This window comes from Desmodus rotundus, chromosome 1 (assembly GCF_022682495.2).
Source record: "Desmodus rotundus isolate HL8 chromosome 1, HLdesRot8A.1, whole genome shotgun sequence".
NCBI classification, from domain to species: domain Eukaryota; kingdom Metazoa; phylum Chordata; class Mammalia; order Chiroptera; family Phyllostomidae; genus Desmodus; species Desmodus rotundus.
The window spans coordinates 80,183,648-80,207,495 of NC_071387.1; the positions used below are offsets into that span (position 1 = coordinate 80,183,648).

General features: G+C 39.1%; 1 protein-coding gene across 7 annotated transcripts in view; it reads right to left on the reverse strand.

Moving 5' to 3' along the window:
* The window catches only part of AOPEP (aminopeptidase O (putative)), a 437,655-nt gene that overhangs the window by 370,439 nt on the left and 43,368 nt on the right, over positions 1-23,848 (reverse strand). For all 7 annotated transcript variants that reach the window (XM_071221641.1, XM_024558404.4, XM_053925241.2 and 4 more), the window contains one exon: positions 7,595-8,525. In XM_071221641.1, coding sequence (XP_071077742.1) covers positions 7,595-8,388 — 794 coding nt within the window. In that variant the 5' untranslated portion in view covers positions 8,389-8,525. The remainder of the gene's footprint in view (positions 1-7,594; positions 8,526-23,848) is intronic.

Sequence of the window (23,848 nt, forward strand, 5' to 3'; positions counted from 1 at the left end):
ATACACACACACCTTCCTTATTATCTTATTATCATTCTACTTCATAGTACAATTACCAAAAACAGAATTCTTCAATCATATTGAATGTATGGCAGGTCAAAGAATGCTGCTTTGACTCAGATTTTCTATATAGTTAAAATGGACTAGACTGAATGAAAGTGACTTTGAGTCAGAAATTCACTTTTCACCAGACGTGTTTTGGGTGCAAAATATGCAAACTGCTCATAAAAACAAAGACAGTATTTCTCATCTGGAATTCCCTTGTGAATAATTTTATGTGTAAAACATTTGGAGATCCTCAGATGGAATCTTCTCATTTTATATGTGAGAAGATTAAGCTCCAGAGATGTAAAATAACTTATCTAAAGTCACACTGCTAGTTGGCAGCATAGCTCTGAGGAGTACTCAGGTCTCTTGGCTCTCTCACCTTCCTGGTTCTTTTCAACATATTGTGCTTTTGGTTATAGTTTTTTATGTTTTATTATTTTCTGTTGATGTTGGTTATTCTTTTTATTTGTTTGTCTGGTTAGTCATTTTTGTTACTTAAGATGGTACACTGTCTTTTCTCCCATGACTTGAGTGGGATTCTGGAAAATGGAAGTGGTCCTAGAATGTGCAAAAAGGAAGAAAGAGGCTGACATAGAACTCTTCCAAACATTTTCAAGTTTGGAATTCTCGATTTCTCCTTTGCAGTTATGCAACAATATTGTAGAATTAATGTGTATTTCCAGTTCAGTTCTCATGAATTTTGTATTGGTTTCTGGAAACAAGTAAGGAAAAAATTAATTGTAGAAATATTCCTTTTAGATCTAAAATCTCCTTGAAAGGTCTTCTGCTCATTCTTTTAATTTTAAAACTTTCCTTTACAGTGAGATATAAAACAATGAAACGATTTTAGTGGAGGAGAAAACATGTTTTAACATCTGGTTTTGATGTCAAATAAAAATACTCCAAAAGTCTACATCGTTCTTAGTCCAATAACTGAGCAATAAATATAATAGAAAAAAATTGCTCTCCTTTGTATTTTGCCAACTTCATCTTCGTCTTGTCTAAAACAAAGAAACATCATAGTGATTTAGGAAATTTTAAGTTATAAAATTACTTTAAATTATAGTGTATTTTCCTAATCAGTTTCTTTAACAATGATCTAAGTAACTGTAGTTTTAAAAATAAATTTGCCATATTTTACCAAATTTCTCCTCCATTCAACTCATGTTCCATGATGTTATCAGCATAAGCCCAGATCTCCTAGACCATTTGGCTGGTCCCACAACTATTTTAATGATGCTAAGGGAAAAGGGAGTGGGTTACCAGAAAGAATGCTTTGGTTTTAACTAACATTTTACCCAGTGAAATGGGGGAAAAAATGTAGGAAAATGCAGAAAGTACATAAACTTTGAATAAAGATGTCCAGTTTTGAAAGTTTTTTTCTTAAATATGTTAAGAACCTAAATCAACAAGATATCAAGTCCCCTTCTTTCTAACTTAGCTTGAACACCTTTGTACATTCTTGACCCTGTCCCTGTTCTTACGTAGTTCTTCAGAATATTTATAAAGGGCACATACCACACAAAGTAAACATTGTTTCCAAGAGCCAGCTTGTATCAGATTATTATACAGGGTCCAGCACAAGTAACACCCCTTTTTATTACAAAATGTTTTATTACAAAATCATAACCATGTAATTCTGTAACATAACAATATCACACTCGAGCACGCCATACAACATTTTAGGTAAAATGTTCAAATTAAAACTATAAATTATTACACCCATGTTATTAGCCTACCAACCACACTCAAGCAGGCCTTACTTCTGCCAGACCCCTATATGTGTTTGCTTCATTACTCATTTTTTAATGTCACCTAAAATCCAGTATCTGAATGATGGAGGCAAGAAAGAGCATTTCAGTTCAAAAGCTGCCACAACCCTACCATGGCTAAACGAAGGTAGGAAAATGTAGTTTTTATACATACAGATTTTATACTTTAGAACTAGAATAATAATGGGAAAGAAGAAAGTTATTGACAGGTATTGGAAGCAACACACTTTTATAGCTTCAAATGTATTTTCAGTTCTCTAGAGAACACTGCCACTTGGTAAAAATGGGAGAAAAGCCCTCACAAAATGGGGATTTCAAGGTGAAAAGACGGCAAATTCTTTCCAAATTTGAAGGATTTTTAATAAACTTTTTATTTTGGAACAGTTTAAAAATTTTTTAAGAGCAAAAATATGGAGTTCCCATATACACCATACTCAATTTTCCCTATTATTAACATCTTATATTAGTATGTTACATTTGTCACAGTTGATGAACTAGTATTGACGTATTATTATTTGGACCTAAAGTCCAAATTTTATTCAGATATCCTTAGTTTTTCTCTAAGATCCTTTTTCTGTTCCAGAATACAACATTACTTTTAATTATCACATCTCCTTAGGCTGTGGATTTTTTAAGACTTTCTCTATGTGGACCTTGAGAGTTTAGAAGGAATACTGGTAGGATATTTTTTTGAATGTCCCGCATTTTTTCTCGCTTACACTGGGGTTATGGTTTTGGCGACATCATACCAAGGGTACATACCATCAACATGACTTATCCACTTTATTAACTGCAGTTCCTTTTGCCTTTAGCTTTACACACTCCACACGTTTCCAAAATTATTTAGGTCAGCATCTTCTCCGCCTACGCCCTTCGGTGAGGTTGTTTCACAAATCTTTTTTTAAAAAATATATTTATTGATTATGCTATTACAGTTGTCCCATTTCTCCCCCCTCACTCCACTCCATCCTGCCCACCCCCTCCCTCCCACATTTCCCCCCTATAGTTCATGTCCATGGGTCATACTTGTAAGTTCTTTGGCTTCCACATTTCCTACACCATTCTTACCCTCCCCCTGTCTATTTTCCACCTATCATCTATGCTACTTATTCTCTGTACCTTTCCCCCCCTCTCCCCCGCCCACTCCCGTATTGACAACCCTCCATGTGATCTCCATCTCTATGGTTCTGTTCCTGTTCTAGTTGTTTGCCTAGTTTGCTCTTGTTTTTGTTTTAGGTGTGGTCATTAATAACTGTGAGTTTGCTGTCATTTTTACTGTTCATATTTTTTATCTTCTTTTTCTTAGGTAACTCCCTTTAACATTTCATATAATAAGGGCTTGGTGATGATGAACTTCTTTAACTTGACCTTATCTGAGAAGCACTTTATCTTCCCTTCCATTCTAAATGATAGCTTTGCTGGATACAGTAATCTTGGATGTAGGTCCTTGCGTTTAATCTTGGGTAATGTAATGATGATGTGCCTTGGTGTCTTCCTCCTTAGGTCCAGCTTCTTTGGGACTCTCTGAGCCTCCTGGACTTCCTGGAAGTCTATTTCCTTTGCCAGACTGGGGAAGTTCTCCTTCATTATTTGTTCAAATAAGTTTTCAATTTTTTGTTCTTCCTCTTCTCCTTCTGGCACCCCCATAATTCGGGTGTTGGAACGTTTCAAATGTCCTGAAGGTTCCTAAGCCTCTCCTCATTTTTCCGAATTCTTGTTTCTTCATTCTTTTCCGGTTGGATGTTTCTTTCTTCCTTCTGGTCCACACCGTTGATTTGAGTCCCAATTTCCTTTGCATCACTATTGGTTCCCTGTACATTTTCCTTTGTTTCTCTTAGCATAGGCTTCATTTTTTCATCTGGTTTTCGAACAGATTCAACCAATTCTGTGAGCGTCTTGATAACCAGTGTTTTGAACTGTGCATCTGATAGGTTGGCTATCTCTTCCTCGCTTAGTTGTATTTTTTCTGGAGCTTTGAAGTGTTCTGTCATTTGGGCCTTTTTTTTTTTTGTCTTGGCGCTTCTGTTACTTAAAGGGGCGGAGCCTTAGGTGTTCCCAGGGCGGGGTGAAGCTGGTCTCTGCGCTGTGACACTGTATGTGGGGGAGGGGCCAGGAGGGAGCAATGGCAACCGCTTCACTCTCCTCTGGATTTCAATCTTTCACTCCACTACCCACAATCAAACTGGGCCCCTCTGGTGCTGGTTCCCGAGTGGGTGGACTTGTGCACGCCCTAGGCCCCTGTGGGTCTCTCCAACGACCTCTCCTGTGAGGCTGGGAGTCTCTCCTGCTGCCACCCCAACCCCCATGGGCGTTTTCAATCAGAGGTTTGAGGCTTTATTTCCCCAGCTGGAGCCCTGGGTTGTGCGGTCTGCTTTGCTCCCCACCGTTTGTCCGGTTTTTCTGTGCATGAATGTGGGGCCGCGGGGTCTGCTAGTGGTCAGACTGCCTGCCCTGTTCGTCCCACACTCTGCCAGTCTCGGTCCCGCCACAGCAACGTGAGTCCTCTCTGCCCCGGTGCCCGTCTCCACCCCTCCTACCGGTCTGGATGAATGTTTATTTTTTATTTCCTTGGTGTCGGACCCCCTTGCCGTTCGATTTTCTGTCAGTTCTGGTTGTGCGAGGAGGTGCAGTGTGTCTACCCACGTCACCATCTTGGTTCTCCAGTTTCAAGTATCTTAGTGGATCTTTGACATATACTCACAGTTGCAGGTTGTTGCCCCAGGCTCATCTTATATACTACCTGCTCCAATCCTAGCTATTTCTCCAAGAAGCCCTGGTTCATTTATTGGAGAATGGTATTAGGAACCAAGATCTGGGCATTAGAGTGTGCTCACTTCTAAACCCTTTTAGCTGACAAGCAAGGAAATATATGTATGTATTCTAACCCTTGGAAACACCATGTCTGTAATTATTCCTCTGCAAAAACATCCATATCTACATTACGCTAATGTGAGTTCATAGTAATGTGTCCAGTTCTAATCCATTACCACATGGATTTTTCTAGCCTCTTCCCCTTGCTCATCTATACACTTCAACAGTGATAAACTTGGCTCTGATCATCTGCCATTCATTTCCTTAATTGTTCAATTCCAGCATAAGTGTCTAGTGATGCCAAAATTGTTAACTTGTATGCCCATGGGAAACAACTTTATCAACTACAGTACATTTCCTTTTGCCTTTAGTTTTACAGACTCCACACGTTTCCAAAGTTATTTAGGTCGGCATCTTTTCCCTCTACCCCCCTCAGTGAGGTCATTTCACATGTTTTAATGTAATTAATTTTGTCACATTTTGTACTCCATCCTGGGTTCCTCTGACCTCCTAAATGATTATTTATATAATAAAACAACATAAGTTTTATTCTCGACAAGGGGTATGGTGAGGGTAGGAAGGGAAGAAGCCACTGATGGAACTTGAAAGGAAAAAAAAACCAATTTAGAGGTACTTGAGTGTATGTTTAATATCAGCTTGAAATGAAAATTTACTGAAAGCTAACATAATGCATTTATTTGTTTAAATGTACTGAAATCTTTACATACAGTAAAGGACATGGTAAAGATCAAATGTAAGAAATGTAGCTCTCTTTCACAATTAGACATGGATTTTTCTAGGAGCTTCCAGTAACTTTATTCACTTTTCTCACCTCTAAAATGAGAATAAAAAGTTTCTCAACCAGGACTGAAAATTTATGGTAGGTGTACTGATAGTACTCTGCATTTAGGGGCAAAAAAAAAATGTAACAACTATTTAAGTTTTTATTGGAGGAAATAAGCTCTGCCCAGTTATATTTTTCACATGATTGTAAAATTTTATATTTTCACACAACTATATTCATAAAGCATTGTGATCCTAATAATTACTATTCACTCATATCACTAAGGAATTATTCCTGTCTAGCAATTTGGGATCCTTGGGCATTTTAAAGTCCTTAACAGTATTCAGACAGTTACCAGTATATATCTAGGTTCATTCTTAAGCATGTGAGAGAGTTTACAAAGACTTGGTGGCCATTCACAGAAGACAATCTTAAGTAAAATCCCCTCTCAAAGGGGGAGAAAAACATGTTTTGATCATTAAAAAACCATTTATTACCCTTGTATAATTGCATAAATGCCATTTCTTTACTAACATATAATCACAAATTTCCAAGGATACAGTTTAAACTTCTATCATTATGTGTTTTACTGAATTATTAGAAAAGGAGACATCAAGAATAAATTCACCAAGTCAGCCTTTGCAGGAGCACATTGTGCCCAAGGACCTCTTTAGTTTCTTTATGGAAACCAGCATTAATCCATCCCTACTCAACACTTTACATGTAATGCAATTCACAAGTCTACTCTCTTTCTTTGTATTGAGCACTGAGAAGAAAGACATGTTTGAGGCCATTAATGAGTATTTCTTTCAAATATTGTGAATAGTTTCTTCTTCCTCATTATTCAATTCAAAAGTTAAATGTCTATGAATATAAAAACTACAATTTCCTACTTAAGTATTCAGAGACAGTATAGTTAAGTCTTATCAAAAATCCAATCTTTAATAATCTAAAACAAAACTTTGAGGTTACAATAAGAACACCTGTTTCTTTCCCTTCCTGGTCTCCCAAGAATATCCAATAAGTTATTCTATAAATAAACCACTATGCTTTTGTACTGACATAAATTTGTATCAACCCTACAATTTTCCAAACTCAGAGTCTAGCAGAAATAAGACAGGAAGTGAACTCATTCCAAGTGGGGCAGGAGACCAGAGTAGGAGGTAAGATTAGAGGCAAGGAACAGGGTAATTAGAGCTCAAAGTCAAAATGACACTTTAAGAAAATCTAAAAGGTTTTTGGGAGGTGGGTTGGGGAAAGGTATAAGCAGCTTACCAAGACCACTAGCTCCATTAAGGGACTCCAATGCTACATAAGAAGATGATCAAAACAAGCTCACAGAGATCAATGTTCCTCCGGCCTCTGCAATATTTACCATATTGATTTATAGTACAATAGCACAGAGAAATTGGTACAGTAATGAGGGATCGATAAAGTTTGATTTAAAAATTCTCAAATTCTAAAAATCCTGAACAACTGTTGGAGGAGAGGCAATAAGAAAAGAACAAATCGCTCCCTAAGTATATCCCCTGGAAATCAATGCCTCATCAGTTCCTTCTCCTCACAATAAAAACCAGGAGTCCCCCTGGTATAGTATCAACAGGGCTGTCACACCTCATACTCAGACCTTTCAAAGGCTTTGGAGGTTCACATTATATGACAGTAGACCAAGTCCAGGGAGGCATAGCTGCCAAGAGACAGGACAATAAGAAAGTCACAAAGTAGAGATGGCTTTGTCTGGAAGCACTCTGCCAACCAATCCAACTCGGCAGCAGTCTACTCCCTCAGAGGGAATGCAAAGGAACTTTGAGAAAGTATTTACTCAGAGACACATGTCATTGCCATCTATAGCACTGGAAGTTGCCAGCAGAGATCTTAATGGAGCGGTAGGCTCAGGATTTCATCATTAGGCTTGACTTTCAATCTCCTAACTCAGAAATACGGGGGCTTAATAAAGTAATCTTTTCATCCTGACTTAAGGGAAATAATTCTATTAAGAGTTGAGCATGCTTGGGAATTTGCCTGCTTCACTGTGAGTCTAAGAAGTTGAGGTTGGATGGGTAATGCCACAGAATGAAGAGGAGCACCTTTGCAGGGTTGGTCCCCTGTCTGAGAGCGTTCCTGCAAAGGCTCATCTCCCAGGGTATTAAATCAACAGACAGGGGGCTGCAATACCTACCTGCCACTCTGGTCTGAGGTCCACGTAACTGATCTCCCTTGGGGTTTGGTTCTGTACCGTATCCTTATGGCGTGAGGGAACTCAGTAGCTGTCTGAGCCCCTGTCTTCCTGATCTGTAAGCTCCAACTGTCAGTGTCAAACAGGAGTTCCCCACAGCCAGGAGCCTGGCTGCAGCAAGCATAATAGTCTAACTGCTCCCTCCAACGATCTGCAGGCAGAGTCACAAGTTCATGTACAATCTGATTCCTGAGCTCAGAAACAACCCTGAGCTTGGGAGACCTTGTAAATTTTTCAATACCTGGCACAGCAGCAACATCCACCTCCTCAACCTTTAACACAGATAAATCACAGCAGTCCAACACTAGCAAAAAATCCTCACTCCCATGATTCCCTGTGTCACAGCAGTACTTTGAGCTAGAAATCCCAGAAGCCTGTTCCTCGTTGTCATGGTTACCATCTTTACCAGAAGTCTTTTTTTCACCTTTACCACAGATTGCAAAATCATTGTATCTCATTTCAGACGAGAAGGTCCTTGTATTTGTCACAGGAACATGGCAGGGTTCCGGCATCCTAAATCTGCAGGCTTCATTTGACTGTGATTGGCAGGTGTCCTCAGTGGAACTAGTCTTTTTCCTGTATCTGTTTCCAGCCTGAAAAAAAAGCACTAAGGTGCCCTCAATGATTTGACTTTTGAAATCCACATCTAAGTCCAGTACATAGTGCTTCACAAGTATGTGGCTGGTGTTGGCCATGAGAGGCAGGTCATCTTGAGGAGGCTCCAGCTTTATGTCCATGGTGTAGGTTGTTGAGAGCTTTGTTAAACTCTCAGAAGGGCCTTCCTATCTGCCTTAATCATCCAGAATCATAATGACTGTCTACAAAAAAACCCAACTTTGATATCAAGAATTATGGTTCCACAACTTTCAGTCCCCTGGCAAAGAAGAAAAAGAGAGAAACACAATTAGACAAAATTCTAAGATCCTAAATGCTCCTGCAGTCACTGCTCCTGCAAGTTGACTACCTTCTTAAATGTGGTAGAAGCTCATGACTAGAAGGCAGACTAATCTTTGAGACTGACATCAAAGAAAGCAGCATGATGGGTTTCTAAAAATATTTCAATTACCAACGGAATGAAAGAGGCCTCCACAAAGCCAGAAAAAACCTTCTTCTAACTGGAACAGTTCTTGTTTTGGGAAAGAGCAATTGTTATGCAAAAGCATAACAGCATCACTGTACCTCTTGTTTTTAAAATATATTAAATGTATCATTTCTAATTTTGTGCCTCAAAAGATAAGTGACTGTTTCTCCACTGTGATTCTAAGTAACAAATGTGAATGAAGGCTAAATGGCCTCATACATTTTATTCTTTGAGAGTAATAATTTAATACATACAATGTAACTCCAGGGATTAATGTACTTTTCACATTAGGACTGCTCTCCTATCAGCACTTACAGTAAATTACAGGAAAATGAGCCAATTTACCAGGAGTGCATTCTAAGTATTCCTTTGAGATTGTTCATGGAGATTTTTCAAATTTATAGTTAAATACTCAAGGTATATCATTACATCTTAATAGATGAAAACCCATTAACATTCTGGATAATAGCCTTCTTGTGGCAAACGAAAAGTTCTTCTCATTTGAAAAAAAAAAAGTACTCTAATACCTACAAAAAAGGAAGGAGAGAAATTAAAATGTAGAAACAGATGTTGTAATAAAATGCCCAAGTTCTTCATAAAAGTTCTGAATCAAAATGTATTCTTATTTTACAATAGCAATCTGGGTAAAAAAATTTTTGAAATTATTTCAGTCGCTGTTATATACCTAATATTTTCAGCACATATTGTTTCTTTATTATTATTCTTTTATCAAAAGTGGAAAAGAGGGTCTGAAAGATGGCGGCGAGATAGGTGGGAGTGGAGTCCACTTCCCCTCAGCACCAGTGAAACACCTGGCTGATCTGAGGAACAGAGCGAAGAGCCAACGGTATTCCAGCATATATGAAGATCGGAGACCAAAGAAAGAGGACATTGAAAGATCAGACGGTAAGAAGAATGCTTAAGGACAATAAGGTCCCTGGGACCAGGGTGGGGACCAGGGCATCTGAAGCCCCGGCCAGGGCGCAAGGTCTGCTGCAGGATTCTTGGGAGAGAGCCAGGCTGGGCTGTGTGAGAGGCCAGGTGCTTGTTTGGGCCAGGGGGGCTTGAATAGGAAGAATTTCTCGAAAAGAAAAAGAGAAAATAGAGGCACTCAGCAGCTAGATAGAGAACTCCCTGCAGCAGCCAAGGCCTCTTGCGACCCTACCCCCTCAGCCCCTGGACTGTGAACACGGGATAAGCAGCCCCAGCATACACCTGAAGCCCGGCTGGCACCGAGACAAGCGGACTGGGCGCCCACAACTGAAACCCCGGGTGGGCGCGCACCCTGATCAGTGACCCAGCTGCCTGGGCTCACAGGCTCAAGCGCCCCAGTGGGCCTGTACCCCAATCAGTGGCCTGGGGCCCACACCTGAAACCCCGGGTGGGAGTGCACCTTGATCAGCGGCCTGGACGCCCACAACTGAAACTCCAGGTAGGCACCCAACCTGATCAGCAGCTGCTGCCCCAGCCCCACAGGCCCAAAGCCGGGGATCAGTGTGCATCCAGATCAGTGGCTCCTCTGCCTGGCTCACAGACCCAAAGCGCCTGGGTGGGCGCGCACACCTGCAACCTCTGATGGGTGCGCACCCGGATCAGCGGCTGGCTGCCCCCGTGCACTGGCCCAAAGCCCGGATGAGCTGCGCAACCCAATCAAGGGCCTGGCTGCCCCCAGGCAACCACACCTAAAAGCACCCGGTTCTGCACAACTCCCACCTAGCCCCTGCCCACAGAGTTCTGCAGGGCCTACTCGCTCTTCAGGAGGAAGTCTGAACGCCCAGCAGAGGGGAGCTGCAGGGCAACAGAAAACTGCAGTCCCTGGAAAGACGTGACCCAGTAGGGGGCTGAACCACGCAAAGGAGCATGGAGAGCCCCTAGCATCTAAGACAGCAAAGAGCAAGAAGGGGGAGTGTGAGTTGCCCCTAATTGGTGCACCTCAAGGACAGCACAACTGGTGAACTAAAGGCCTAGTGGGGAGCAGAAGGACCCTGAGGAACTGAAATGGAAGCTGGACAACAGCTAAGAGTGTGGCTCAGGAAGGGAGAAAAGTGAAACCAATCCCTCCAACCAGACCCTCCCGTTTCACAGACAGGAAGACCAGCAGAACTAACCTAACTGGTTCAAAGCCAGCAGAAGACTTCTTTTTTTTCCTTTCCCCCTAAATTACTTCTTCCTTTCTGTCCTTCTTTCTTTTTTTATTCCTTCTTCCTTCCATCCTTTACCTTTTTTATTCCTTCTTCCTGCCTTCTTTTATTTATTGTAATTTTTTAATTCCTTCTTCTTATTTTCCTCTGATCTTTTCTTATTCCTTCTTCCTTCCTTCCTTCCTTCCATTCCTTTTCTATTCCCTTTTCCCCTACTTCCCTGCTCCTCTTTTTTTTCTTCTTTCTTCTTTTCCCACAGGTGAGACAATAAAACCTAGAGCTCTGAAAAAGCCAGAGTTAGACCCTGTTAGACCCATAAATGTCAGCTCAAGACCAGTGAGCACAGGAGATTAAGGATACAGCATCACTGAATCCCATTGGCATTCTACCATAGAAGTTCATACCATAAACCCAGGGAGTCAGAAAAGATCAATTTAAGAAGCAGAGGCTAACAAGAAGAGTCTCACAAACAATGGGAAGACAAAGAAACAACCCCCGAATGAAAGGAAAGGAGGAAGCCTCAGAAAGAATGCTAACTGAAAAAGAGGCAAGTCAACTATCAGATACTGAGTTCAAAGCAAGGTTATCAGGAAGCTCACTGAGGTCACAGAGAACTACCAGAAAGTACAGGGAAACTACAATGAACTCACTGTAAAGTATATCAACATGAAAAAGGAAATAGAAACTATCAGCAAGGACCAAGAGGAAATGAAGAATACAATTTCTGAACTGAAGAACACAATAGAAGGAATGAAAAGCAGACTTGATGAAGCAGAGGATCGGATCAGTGAGCTCAAGGACAAAGTAGGAAAAAAAACCACCCAAAAGAGCAAGGAAAGGAAAAGAGGCTCAGAAAGAATGAAGAGGGATTAAGGGAAATGCAGGACAACATGAAACGTAATAATATCCGTATAATATGGATACCAGAAGGAGAAGAAGAAGAGCAATGGATAGAAAACCTCTTTGGAAAAGTAATGATGGAAAATTTCCCTAATCTGAGGAGAGAAAAAGTCACCCAAATCCAGAAAACACAGAGAGTCCCAGGCAAGAGGAACCCAAAGAGACCCACTGCAAGACACATCATAATTAAAATGGCAAATCTCCAAGACAAAGAGAGGATCTTAAAGGCAGCAAGGGAGAAAAAGGAAGTAACATACACGGGAGCCCCAATAACGTTAGCAACTGACTTCTCAATGGAAACGATCCAAGCCAGAAGACAATGGCAAAAAATATTCCAAGTAATGAGAACCAGAGGCCTGCAACCAAGACTACTTTACCCAGCAAGGCTCTCAATCAAGATAGAAGGCCAAATAAAGAGTTTCCCAGACAAAAGAAGTCTAAAAAAATACACTTCCACCAAACCAGCTCTGCAAGAGATGCTAAAGGGACTGCTTTAAGGAAAGGAAGGTAAAGAGAAAGACAGAGGAACACAGGTAGGAAAAAATGGCAATGAATAACTACCTATCGATAATAACCTTAAACGTTAATGGATTAAATGCTCCAATCAAAAGACATAGAATAGCTGAATGGATAAGAAAACATGACACACACATATGCTGCCTACAAGAGACCCCCCTCAGGACAAAAGACCTACACAGACTGAAAGGGAAGGGCTGAAACAAATTTTCAAAGCAAATGGAAAGGAAAAAAAAAGCAGGGGTAGCAATACTCGTATCAGACAAAATAGACTTCAAAAGAAGGGCCATAAAGAGAGACCCAGATGATCACTTCACAATACGCAAAAGAAGAATCCACCAAGAAGACATAAACATTGTAAATATATATGCACCCAACATAGGAGCACCCAAATACATAAAGAAAATCTTGGAGGACATCAAGAAAGATATTGACAGCAACACAATTATAGTAGGGGACTTTAACACCCCACTGTCAAAAATGGACAGATCTTCCAAACAAAATATCAACAAGAATATTGTGTCACTTAACAATACCCTCAATGAAATGGACTTAACTGATTTATATAGAGCTTTTCATCCCAAACAAGCAAAATACACTTACTTTTCAAGCTTACATGGAACATTTTCAAAGATAGACCACAGGATAGGACACAAAGCAAGCCTCGACAAATTCAAGAAAATTGAAATCATATCAAGCATTTTCTCTGACCACAAGGGACTGAAACTAGAAACCAACCCCAAAGGAAAAAATCCCAAACACTCAAAATCATGGAGACTGAATAGCATGCTATTAAACAATGAAGGGGTCAAGAACGAGATTAGGGAAGAAATCAAAAACTTTCTGGAAACAAATGAAAATGAACTCACAACAATCCAAAACCTATGGGACACAGCAAAGGCATTCCTGAGAGGGAAGTTCATTGCAATACAGGCCTACCTTAAAAAGAGAGAAACATTTCAAACAAACAACCTAACCCTATGTCTATAAGAACTCAAGGAACAACAACAAAGACAGCCCAGAGCAACTAGAAAGAAGAAAATAACCAAGATCAGAGCAGAGTTAAATGACATCGTGACTAAAAGCACAATTCTAAGGATCAATGAATCCAGGAGCTGGTTCTTTGAAAAGATAAACAAAATCGACAAGCCTTTAAGTAGGCTTATCAAGAAAAAAAGAGAAAGGATCCAAATAAACACAATTAGAAAGGAAAGAGGAGAGATTACAACTGATACCACAGATATACAAAGAATTGTAAGAAATTACTACAAAGAACTGTATGCTAAGAAATTTGAAAACCTAGGTGAAATGGACACATTCTAGAAAAATATAATCTTCCAAACCTGAATGAAGAAGCAGAAAACCTGAACAGACCAATAACAGCAAACAAAAATGAAGCAGTAATCAAAAAGCTTCTGGCACACAAAAGCCCTGGACCAGATGGTTTCACAGGAGAACTCTACAAAGCATTTATGGAAGAGCTAACCCCTATCCTTCACAGACTATTCGAAAAAATCCAAACTGAGGGAAGACTCCCAAACTCTTTTTATGAAGCCAGCATCATCCTAATCCCAAAACCAGATAAAGACACAATGAAGAAAGAAAACTTCAGGCCAATTATCGCTGATGAACATAGATGCTAAAATTCTCAACAAAATATTGACAAACCGCATCCAGCAATACATTAAAAAGATCATCCACCATGACCAAGTGGGATTCATCCCAGGGATGCAAGGATGGGACAATATTCGCAAATCAATAAACATAATACATCACATCAACAACAGCAAAGACAAAAATCACACGATCATATCAATAGATGCAGAAAAAGCATTTGATAAGATACAGCACCCATTTCTGATAAAAACACTCAGCAAAGTGGGAATAGAGGGAGCATTCCTCAACATAATAAAGGCCATATATGAGAGACCTACAGCCAACATCATACTCAATGGACAAAAACTTAGAGCTTTCCCACTAAGATCAGGAACAAGACAAGGATGCCCTCTCTCATCACTCCTATTAAACATTGTATTGGAAGTTCTAGCCACAGCAATCAGACAAGAAAAAGAAATAAAAGGCATCCAAATTGGAAAGGAGGAATGAAGCTGTCACTGTTTGCAGATGACATGACAGTGTATATGGAAAATCCTATAGACTCCACCAGAAAAATACCTGACCTAATAAATGAATTTGGCAAAACAGCTGGATACAAAGTCAATACTCAGAAATCAAAGGCATTCCTGTATACCAACAACGAAACTGCAGAAACAGAAATCAGGAAAAAATCCCATTTGATATAGCAACAAGAAAAATAAACTACCTAGGAACAAACCTAACCAAGGAGGTAAAAGACCTGTACTCAGAAAACTACACAACACTGAAGAAAGAAATTAAGGAAGACACAAACAAATGGAAGCATGTACCATATGCATGGATTGGAAGAATTAACATCATCAAAATGGCCATACTACCCAAAGCGATTTATAGATTCAATGCAATCCCTATTAGACTACCATGACATATTTCACAGATATAAAACAAACATTTCAGAAATTCATCTGGAAACATAAACAACCCCTAATAGCTGTAGCAATTTTGAGAAAGAAGAACAAAGCAGGAGGGATCACAATTCCTGATATCAAACTGTATTACAAGGCCACGGTAATCAAAACAGCCTGGTACGGGCATAAAAACAGGCACATAGACCAATGGAACAGAACAGAGAGCCAAGAAATAAACTCAAGTCTTTATGGTCAATTAATATTTGACAAAAAAGGCAGGATGATACAATGGAGCAAAAACAGCCTCTTCAACAAATGGTTTTGGGAGATCTCGACAGCTACGTGCAAAAAAATGAAACTCGATCACCAACTTACACCATACACAAAAATAATTTCAAGATGGGTAAAAGACTTAAATATAAGTTGTAACACCATAAAAGTCCTAGAGGAAAACATTGGCAAGAAAATCTCAGACATTCCACGCAGCAACATCCTCACAGACACATCCCCTAAAGCAAGGGACACAAAGGAAAGAATAAACAAATGGAACCTCATCAAAATAAAAAGCTTCTGCATGGCTAAAGAAAACAGCATTGAAATAAAAAGATAACCAACAGTATGGGAAAACATATTTGCCAATGATACCTCAGACAAGGGCCTGATCTCCAAAATATATAAATAACTCATACGACTGCACTCCAGGAAGACAAACAACCCAATTAAAAAATGAGCAAAGGACTTGAACAGACACTTCTCCAAAGAAGACATACAGAGGGCCCAGAGACTTATGAAAAGATGCTCAGCATCATTAGCCATCAGAGAGATGCAAATTAAAACCACAATGAGGTACCAGCTCACACTGGTCAGAGTGGCCAACATAAACAAATCAACAAACAAATGTTGGAGAGGATGCGGAGAAAAGGGAACCCTAGTGCACTGTTGGTGGGAATGCAGACTGGTGCAGCCACTGTGGAAATTAGTATGGAATTTCCTCAGAAAACTATAACTGGAACTGCCCTTTGACCCAGCAATTCCGCTGCTGGGATTATACCCTAAGAACCCTGAAACACCACTCCAAAAGAACCTGTGCACCCCAATGTTCATAGCAGCACAATTTACAATAACCAAGTACTGGAAGCAACCTAAGTGCCCATCAGCAAACGAGTGGATCCAAAAACTATGGTATATTTACACAATGGAATTCTACACAGCAGAGAGAAAGAAGGAGCCTATACCCTTTGCAACAGCATGGATGGAACTGGAGAGCATTATGCTAAGTGAAATAAGCCAGGCGGTGAGGGACAAATACCATATGATCTCACCTTTAACTGGAACATAATCAACAGAAGAAAAAAGGAAATAAAATATAACCAGAGACATTGAAGTTAAGAACAATCTGACAATAGCCAGGGGGCAGTAGGGAGGGGACAGTAAGGAGAGGGGATTACAGGAACTACTATGAAGGACACATGGACAAAATCAAGGGGGAGGGTGGAGGTGGGGGAGGGAGGTGGGTTCATCTGGGGTGGGGTGGAGGGATGGGGAGAAAAGGCATACAACTGTAATTGAATAACAATACAAATTTTTTAAATCAATACATAAATCTCTCACAAAAAAGTGGAAAAGAAATAAAAACTCTAGCAGAGTAGGTATATTTAAAATAATTTTTGTAATTAAAGTATCAGAAGGTATTCTTCCATCAAATATAAAAATTACTTGCTTGACTTTTCAAGTAAAATTGAGCCCTGCCTTATCATTCCATTTAGCTCCTCTCACTTCCCTTCTGACTTTACCTGCATGTCTACCACTCTTATTTCCCTTCCTTCTAGAATCTCACTCCAGCAATCAACTCCATTGAATTTTCATTTTCTACCTCTCCACAGTCTATTCCCTCATCAGAATCTCACCCAGCCTAAAAAATATCTGGCTTCTTGCAGCTTTGCACAATCTGTTTTCATGCTATTTTCCCAGTCATGGAGACCACACTCCCTTTTTGCCCTTGTCCTATAGCAAGCCCCTGCTCAAACACAGTATTCCCTGAAGATGACCAGACACCACAACTCCCTGCTTTCTGGACCAAGCAATGTGCCATACCTGGAGTGTTCTTGGCTTTCACCTCTCATATTTCCCTACCAAATCCTGTTCTCCCTCCCCACTCTGTTGAAGTACCATCACCTCCCCAAATCCTACACTCCTACCTACCATCCCTTTCCCCAAGAAACTGCGCATGTTAACATACATTTTGACTTTTAAGGGTAGTAGAAATTGAGAGAAATCAGGCATGCAAAGAATAGTTTGAGATTACTTTGTGCAGAGGCTGGTACTTCCCTTGGTCCTAGAAAAGTCAATAGACAAAAGAAATAAGCCAGGGTATTTTCTTTTCTTCATGAAAGCGACTAAACTTGGCATATAAAGAATAATACCCTTTAATAAAGCCATTGGCTCTATCTGTGTAATGAAAAACAACAGATGTTAAAAATTTACCCTGCTGGTATTTACACTGCTACCATATAGTATTTCATTGATTAGGTTCTTTAAAAAAAATGTTTAATAAAAAAAGTCCCAAACACACATAAAAAAGGAAAATCTGAATCAACTGAGATAAGGGTTAACTTAGTGGCTGTCTAAACTATCATATTCAAAGAACTATAGTTTATCATTTTTAACAGTATTGATGTAACCACTCCAACCCTAACAGATTCCTTCATTTACTTCTGAAAATTAATATAACAAGAATAAAATATATTCTATAGAGCAGTTTTTACCACTTTCTTTGTCCCTGGTGGCAAAGAGCAAGAATATCTTTGAGCTCTCTCCATCCAAGCCTGTTAACGTTATCTTGTTTGTCATCCTAACTGACAATCCCTTGGTCCTCTTCAGTGGATTCTTGAGTACACTCCCCATAGATTCAATTCTAAATCTTTTCTTCTTTTAAGTTTCCAATTCCATGTCTCCTGGATCACTCTCAGATAATTATTTTATCTCCTACTTTACTTAGATGATTTTGAATCTCTGAAGCTCCATTGTACTTCAAAGATCACTAGCTCTTCACAACTACTGCCTTCAAGGAAACAATATCCCTTTTCAGCAAAGCTAGTTCCCTTCCCCTTGAATTCCAGCTTTTGGGGTATGAAAGGGCCAAATAAATAGCACTCTTCTTGTCCATCCAAATTCTAAACATATTGAGAAATGAGAAGAGGATACAGCAAAGGGAGACCAAAACATCACCATTTTTACTGATGAAGGCTAAACTAAAGAATATGGTTTATCCTGGGGGCCAAAGTTGCCTGAAAACAGAATCTCCAAATTCGACAGATTTACCCATATGACCATGGGCAATGCTGGCTCAGGTCAAAGCTCCTGGAAAAGCAGCTTTGTAAGACAGGGTCTGGAGAAGTAAAGAAAACAGTTCTCTGTGGTCAGGATTGATGTCCAAAAGCAAAATGGAGGAGTTGAGCTGAGCAGAGCACACCCAGTATCTTCTTCCCAAATTTACCAGAATAAATCAATTCATCTCCCTGAGGGTTAGAAGTGACCGGGAATGTTACAGTAATTAAGAAGAAAACAAGAAAGGAAATGTCAGAGATGGGAAAGAAGCATTCCCCCCAAGACTACCCACTGCCACTAATTTGGAATCTTGTTTCATTTAACATTTTTCTCTTGCCAACATTTTGTCCCTTTCCATGTCTCCATCCTATTCCTTTCAACTACCGCAGGGATGCTGTACTTAAAAATGAGCATTGCAATATCTATACATAAAAGCATTATGTTGTATACCTTACACTAATACAATGTTATATGTCAATTATATTTCAAGAAAACTGGAAAATGTTTTTAAAAAACTATATTTGGCCCTGTTGCCCATTTTAACTAGTGTTTATTTCACTAAATTTTGAACCGGGAAAATTCCTTAGGGCTCACTTAGTCCAACTCTCTAGTTTTACAAATGAAGACATTGAGGCCCAAAGAGGTAAAGCAATTTGCAAAAGCAATTTCTGATGCTTTTCCACTTGATGATGCTTCTCCTTGGAATTCTCATCTCCAGCTCTCATGGCCATTTCCTTCATATTGCTCAAGTCATAAATCAAATGTCACCTCCTAAGTCTCTTCCATATCCCATTCTACCTTTTTGAAAATCTTATTTAAGTTGTATGGACTAGAATCAATTTGTATTGAAATGTCTTTGGGGAAAATAGGAGAATTTTTAAGCGAGCTCCAGAAAATTTAGAAGAGAACTATCATCTTTGCATACTTTCCATCCTAAGTTATGTATAATGTGTAAGTCTGTTATAACTTATTGCTTATTACACTTATTTGTACTTGCCTTGAATTCATCGATGACTTAAACCTCCTTTTTCTGCCATAACTCTCACTGACATCAATCAGAGTCATAGTCCCAAGTTTAAGAAAGGACTGAACTGTGGTTGCAAACACATGTATGTGGCCACTTTGAAAGGCCTCTCTCATCAAATAGTAACCATATTTCTAAGCAGTCCGTTGACTTCAGCGCTTTTTGCTATTATTGTGCTCCAATTTAAAATACCAGCCCATCTCACTAAAGCATTTTTCCATTCTCTGTCATAAACCATAACATAAAATTCTCCCTTTATCAAACCTAATGGTTAGTTTCCAGTGGCAAACCACAGTTGCCTTTAAAATGTGGTGTCTACAACGGAACAGAACAGAGAGCCCAGAAATAAACCCAACTCTCTACGGTCAGTTAATATTTGACAAAGGGGGAAGAAGCATAAAATGGAGCAAAAATAGCCTCTTCAACAAATGGTGTTGAGGTCTGGACAGCTACATGCAAAAAAATGAAACTCGATCACCAACTTACACCATACACAAAAATCAATTTGAGGTGGATAAAAGACTTAAATATAAGCTGTGACATCATAAAAGTCCTAGAGGAAAACATCAGCAGGGAAATCTCAGACATTCCATGCAGCAATATCTTCACTGATATGTCCCCTAAAGCGAGGGATATAAAGGAAAGAATAAACAAATGGGACCTCATCAAATTAAAAAGCTTCTGCATGGCTAAAGAAAACAGCATTAAAATGAAAAGAGAACCAACTATATGGAAAACATATTTGCCAATGATACCTCAGACAAGGGTTTAATCTCCAAAATATATAAAGAATTCACAAGACTACGTTCCAGGAAGACAAACAACCCAATTTAAAAAATGGGCAAAAGACCTGAACAGACATTTCTCCAAGGAGGACATACAGAGGTCCCAGATGCATATGAAAAGATGCTCAGTATCACTAGCCATCAGAGAAATGCAAATTAAAACCACAAACTTCACACCAGTGAGAATGGTCATCATAAACAAATCACAAACAACAAGTGTTGGAGAGGATGTGGAGAAAAGGGAACCCTAGTGCACTGTTGGTGGGAATGCAGACTGGTGAGGCCACTGTGGAAAACAGTATGGAATTTTCTCAGAAAACTAAAAATGGAACTGCCTTTTGACCCAGCAATTCCACTGCTGGGATTATACCCTAAGAACCCTGAAACACCCATTCAGAAGAACTTATGCACCCCAGTGTTCACAGCAGCACAATTTACAATAGCCAAGAGTTGGAAGCAACCTAAGTGCCCATCAGTAAATGAGTAGATCAAAAAACTGTAGCACATTTACACAATGGAATACTATGCAGCAGAAAGAAAGGAGGAGCTCCTACTCTTTGCAACAGCATGGATGGAACTGGAGAGCATTATGTTAAGTGAAATAAGCTAGGTGGTGAGGGACAAATACCACATGATCTCACCTTTTACTGGAACCTAATCAAGAAAAGAAAAAAAGTAAGCAAAATATAACCAGAGACATTGAAATTAAGAACTATCTGACAGTAACCAGAGGGGAGGTAGGAGGAAATAATGGCGGGGGCAGGGGGGAAGGGTTTTCGGGAACAGCTATAAAGGACACACAGACAAAACCAAGCATGGGGGTGGGAAGCAGGGGGGGGAGGTGGGGACGGCTGGAGTGGGGTGGGGGGTTGGGGGGTAAATGCAGACAACTGTACTTGAACAACAATAATTTAAAATAACAAAAATAAAAATAAAATAAAATGTGGTGTCTATTTTAAATGCTTAAATGATTATCTCAGCAACACCATTAAAGATTTTGAAAGATTTAATGCACAATAGTATCTTTCTTAAGAAAGAACGTCGGGGGGAAGAGTATTAAATACTAAACAGAGCAATGGTGTAGCAAAACAACTTCCCTGCCACTTTTAATCACCCAAACAGAAATGCACACATTCACAAATGTGTGAAATAGCCTCTGTAGAGCCATTCTGAATTTTTCCAAAGAAAATAATCTCATTCTCCTTTCAAGCTATAAAGCTATGTGAATCACTCACAGGGCCCTTAACTTATCCTGCCTCGTTTTATAGTTACCTCCATCTTCCACTGGTCTAGAAACAACTTGGGACTGCTGGTTCATCTTTGTGTTCACGATCATGTTAGGTAAAGTACATAGCATGTAGTAGGTTCTCAATAAATATATGCAGAAATGACATCTTAGGGCATTTGTGATTTCAACATCTAGTTATTTACAGAACAGAGATTCCAGCTTACATAGGTTCCAGTAGAAATTTATTACTTAACAAGTATCTGCCTCCAGACAGCTCTATTTTTTTCTTCACAGGATATACTTGGTACCTCTTTATCCCACGTTTTATTTTAAGCAACTCAGGAGAAAAGGAGATATTTTTGCATATATGCTTATTATATAATATTGAGCACACTGTGAGTTGTTACAAAATATTTAATTCTATAGATTACTTGGTTCAGATGAAGACAGCTCTCTGCTCTTCCAAGAGTGTTCTTTCTTTAGTATACAGTGATTGTTCTTAATGACAGCCAGTCTGTTACTGAAATGTACTGTTTCTGGGCACAGTTCCTCACATTCAAATACATCCAGGATGGGGCAAAAACAGGTTTACAGTTATGAACATGTGAAACAGTTATTCTTGTTATTATTTTTAATTATTATATATTATTTTCCATAAGAGCAACTGTAAACCTACTTTTGTCCAACCTTGAATAGCCATAGAAGCATAGCTAATTGCTATGAAATTTGAGAAAATAACTTCAGAATTAGAAGGAATCTTAGAAAGCAAATGTATTATTTTGTGTTTAGAAATGTCACACTGACATTATGTAACCTTTCACTCAGGGGTTTTGAAACACAGCCATGTACATGCACATAGATTTGGCATCTTTTAACTGCCATGTAGTGTCCCTATATGAACATTTCACAATTTATGTATTTCCGTTATATGCCACTGAGTGGGCTCCAACTCCAGGTCACCCTATTAATGAGGTACATGGTATCCTGTCCTCAACAGCCCTGTTCAGCTCCTGCAGACCCACTATGGCTTCTTTTATGGGATCAATCTAGCTCATTGGCCTTTTTCTTCTCTGGCTGCCTTCTATTTTTCCCAGCATTATTATCGTTTCCAAAGAACACTACCTTCTCACAGATGGAGAGCAGGATGACAGCTAGCTGGGGCAGGTGGGGAATGTTAGGGGGATGGGGAAATTGAGCAAAAAGGAAAAAGAACTCATGGACATGGACATGGACAACAGTGTGGTAACTGCTGGTCAGAGGGGTGTTTAAGAGGACTAAAGGGTAATGGAAAAAAATACAATAAAAATTAAATAAAATACAAAAAACAAAACAAAGAACACTACCTTTTCATGATGTGCCTGAAGTAGGACAACTGCAGTGTTGTCATTTTTACCTCTAGCAATGTTTGCGGCTTAATTTGTTCTAGGACTTACTTGTTCATCTTTCTGGCAGTATAGGGTATCCACAGAGCTCTCCTCCAATAGTATATTTCAAAATAATCTATTTTTTTCCTATAAGCCTTCTTCACTGTCCAACTTTTGCATTTACACATAGTAATTGGGAATATGAGAGTCTCTAAAGATACATCTTTCCTCTTAATGATCTTTCCTAATTCTTCCATTGCTTCCTTTCTGAGTCTCAGCCTTCTTTTGATTTCTAGGCTGCAGTCTCCATTTGAAGACTAAACCAAGGTAAGCAAAATCTTTAACAATTTCCCTATTGATAGATAAGTTCTTTTAAATTTTTCATTGTTACAAATAATGCAGAAATGAACATCCTTGTACATGTCTCCTTGTGCACGTCTCCTTGTGTACATGTGCAAGTGTTTCCTAGGTAAAACACCCAAAAATTCCATTTTGCCTGATACTAACATTGACAGACCTGCTTTTTTTTGGTTTGCTTTTTCCTGATATATCTTTCCTATCCCTTTATTTTTATTTTTAACTGCTCTGAGTTGTTTTGCCTTGGTTGTCTTTTTAAACAACATTTGGCTGCATTTTTAAAAATATGATTATTATTTTTGGTAATTGAAATTCATTTATTCATATTTATCATGATTCTTGCTGTAACTGCTCCAATTTCAGGCAACTTATTTTGTTTTTTCTATCTACCACAATTTTGTTTTCAACTTTTACTTTTCTGCTTTGGGTTAATTTTTTTTTTTCTGAATTCTCTTTTTCCCTCTACTATTTCATAAGAGATACAATCAATTTATTTATTCAACATGCCTACTTAAAATAAATCTTGAGTAGCCTTCTGAACAATACAATAAAGATCCTAGAAAATTTTATAATCAGTCTTTCCTCTTCCCTACTCTATACCAGCTTCCATATTATTAGTGCTAATATCTTCGTATCATATCATTTTTAACAAACTTCATCCAACTTATAAAAAAAAAGTCAATACTTAACTTTTGTTTGTTCACCAGCATCTTTACTCATGACTGACTTAGACATTCTACTCCTTCTTTCAGGGTTCAATTTTCTTCCATTTACTATTGCTACATGACAAATTAACCCAAAATTTTGTGGCTTCAAACAGCAACTATTTTATTATATTCTTGGGTCAATCTAAACTGAGGAATTTGGGTATCACTCAGCTAGGCCATCCTTCTTCCTCTTATGAATCTGACCATGACATTCAGTGGCACTCAACTAGAGGATGGGCTTTTCTGATGACCAGAGTAGCTAC